Source organism: Stegastes partitus, unplaced genomic scaffold, assembly GCF_000690725.1.
Source record: "Stegastes partitus isolate 25-593 unplaced genomic scaffold, Stegastes_partitus-1.0.2 Scaffold2405, whole genome shotgun sequence".
NCBI classification, from domain to species: Eukaryota; Metazoa; Chordata; class Actinopteri; family Pomacentridae; genus Stegastes; species Stegastes partitus.
The window spans coordinates 63,786-65,031 of record NW_007580136.1 but is presented as its reverse complement, the minus strand read 5'-3'; the positions used below and the strand labels follow the sequence as shown (position 1 = coordinate 65,031).

The following is a 1,246-nucleotide window of genomic DNA, read 5'->3' as shown; positions in this document are numbered from 1 at the left end:
TGTTAAAACCTGTCCTCCTGCCTCCAGATGTGGCCTCTGGCCTGTTAAAACCTGTCCTCCTGCCTCCAGATGTGGCCTCCAGCGGTGCAGGAGAGCCTTTGGGCGCCGTCACCTCCCAGATCTCTGCCATCCAGCTGAGCAGGCAGGACCAGCCTCTGGCCTCAGAGGAGCGCCTGCTGGGAGAGACTCGGCCGTCTAACGGGTGAGAAAACAGACTTTAACTCTCTTTCTTTACATTTAAATTACATTCATGCAGGTGTTACTGCAGGTAATCTGGTTTATTTGATGTGAACCAAACCTGTCAGAGGGAACCCAGATTAAAACACCATCAGGTTACTGAGTCTGAAGACTGAAGACACTGAGATGGTAGCAGGTATTCAGTTTAAAGTCTCTTTTCATGGAGAAAGAAAAGAAAATAACCACAAATACAGAAAATGACAAAAAGGAGACTTAAAATGACGAGATCAGGCGCAAAATGTCCCAAATGTGACACAAAAACAACCTAAATGGGACAAAAACAACCATAGCGTCAGTCAGAATGACCCCAAAGAGACAGAAAATGAGCAATATTGGACACAACATGACCAAGAACAGTTAGAAGAGACGCAAAATGATCACAAAATTAACTAAATCAGACACAAAATTAACTAAATCAGACACAAAATGACCACAAAGATGCATAAAATTAACTAAATGAGACACTAACGAGATGTAAAGTGACCACGGAGACACATAATGAGCTGAATGTCTTGCTGCAGGCTGGACGTGGTGGAGGAGGATCTGCCTGACGAGCTGGAGAACGCCTGCAGCGACGACGGTAAACTGTTGAAACGTGAATCAGACGGTGAGCTGCTGCCGATCAGGTCGGCGTGTTGATGATGTCGATGATTCTCTCTCCAGATGACTCCGACTGTTCGTCCATCATCGGCTCCTCGTCCACAGCGTCCGTCGCTCTGCTCTCCAGGTACGACCAGCGCTGTGTTTGGACTGTAGTGTTTAGAGGATGGTCATCAGAGCCGGTATCTTTAAACCTGGTCTGTGTTTGAAGACCTCAGAAGCTGCTGGTGGATCTAAAAAGCAGCCAGAAACTAAAAACAGAAGAACTGTCGGGTTTTCAACTTTCTGCTGGACTTTAAATGAAAACTGGGTCATATGGATGGAAAACGAACCCAATCTGAGTTTAAAACTGATAAAACATCACAATCACGTCTCATTTAAATGTTCACCAACCAGATTTAACCAGATT

The 1,246-nt window shown here is 45.3% G+C and overlaps 1 protein-coding gene across 1 annotated transcript in view; it reads left to right on the top strand.

Moving 5' to 3' along the window:
• Positions 1-5: 5 nt before the first annotated feature.
• The window catches only part of ttll4 (tubulin tyrosine ligase-like family, member 4), a gene marked incomplete at its 5' end in the record, with an annotated part of 22,690 nt that continues 21,449 nt past the window's right edge, over positions 6-1,246 (top strand). The window contains 3 exons of the mRNA XM_008305093.1: positions 6-202; positions 759-817; positions 901-964. Coding sequence (XP_008303315.1) covers positions 6-202; positions 759-817; positions 901-964 — 320 coding nt within the window. The remainder of the gene's footprint in view (positions 203-758; positions 818-900; positions 965-1,246) is intronic.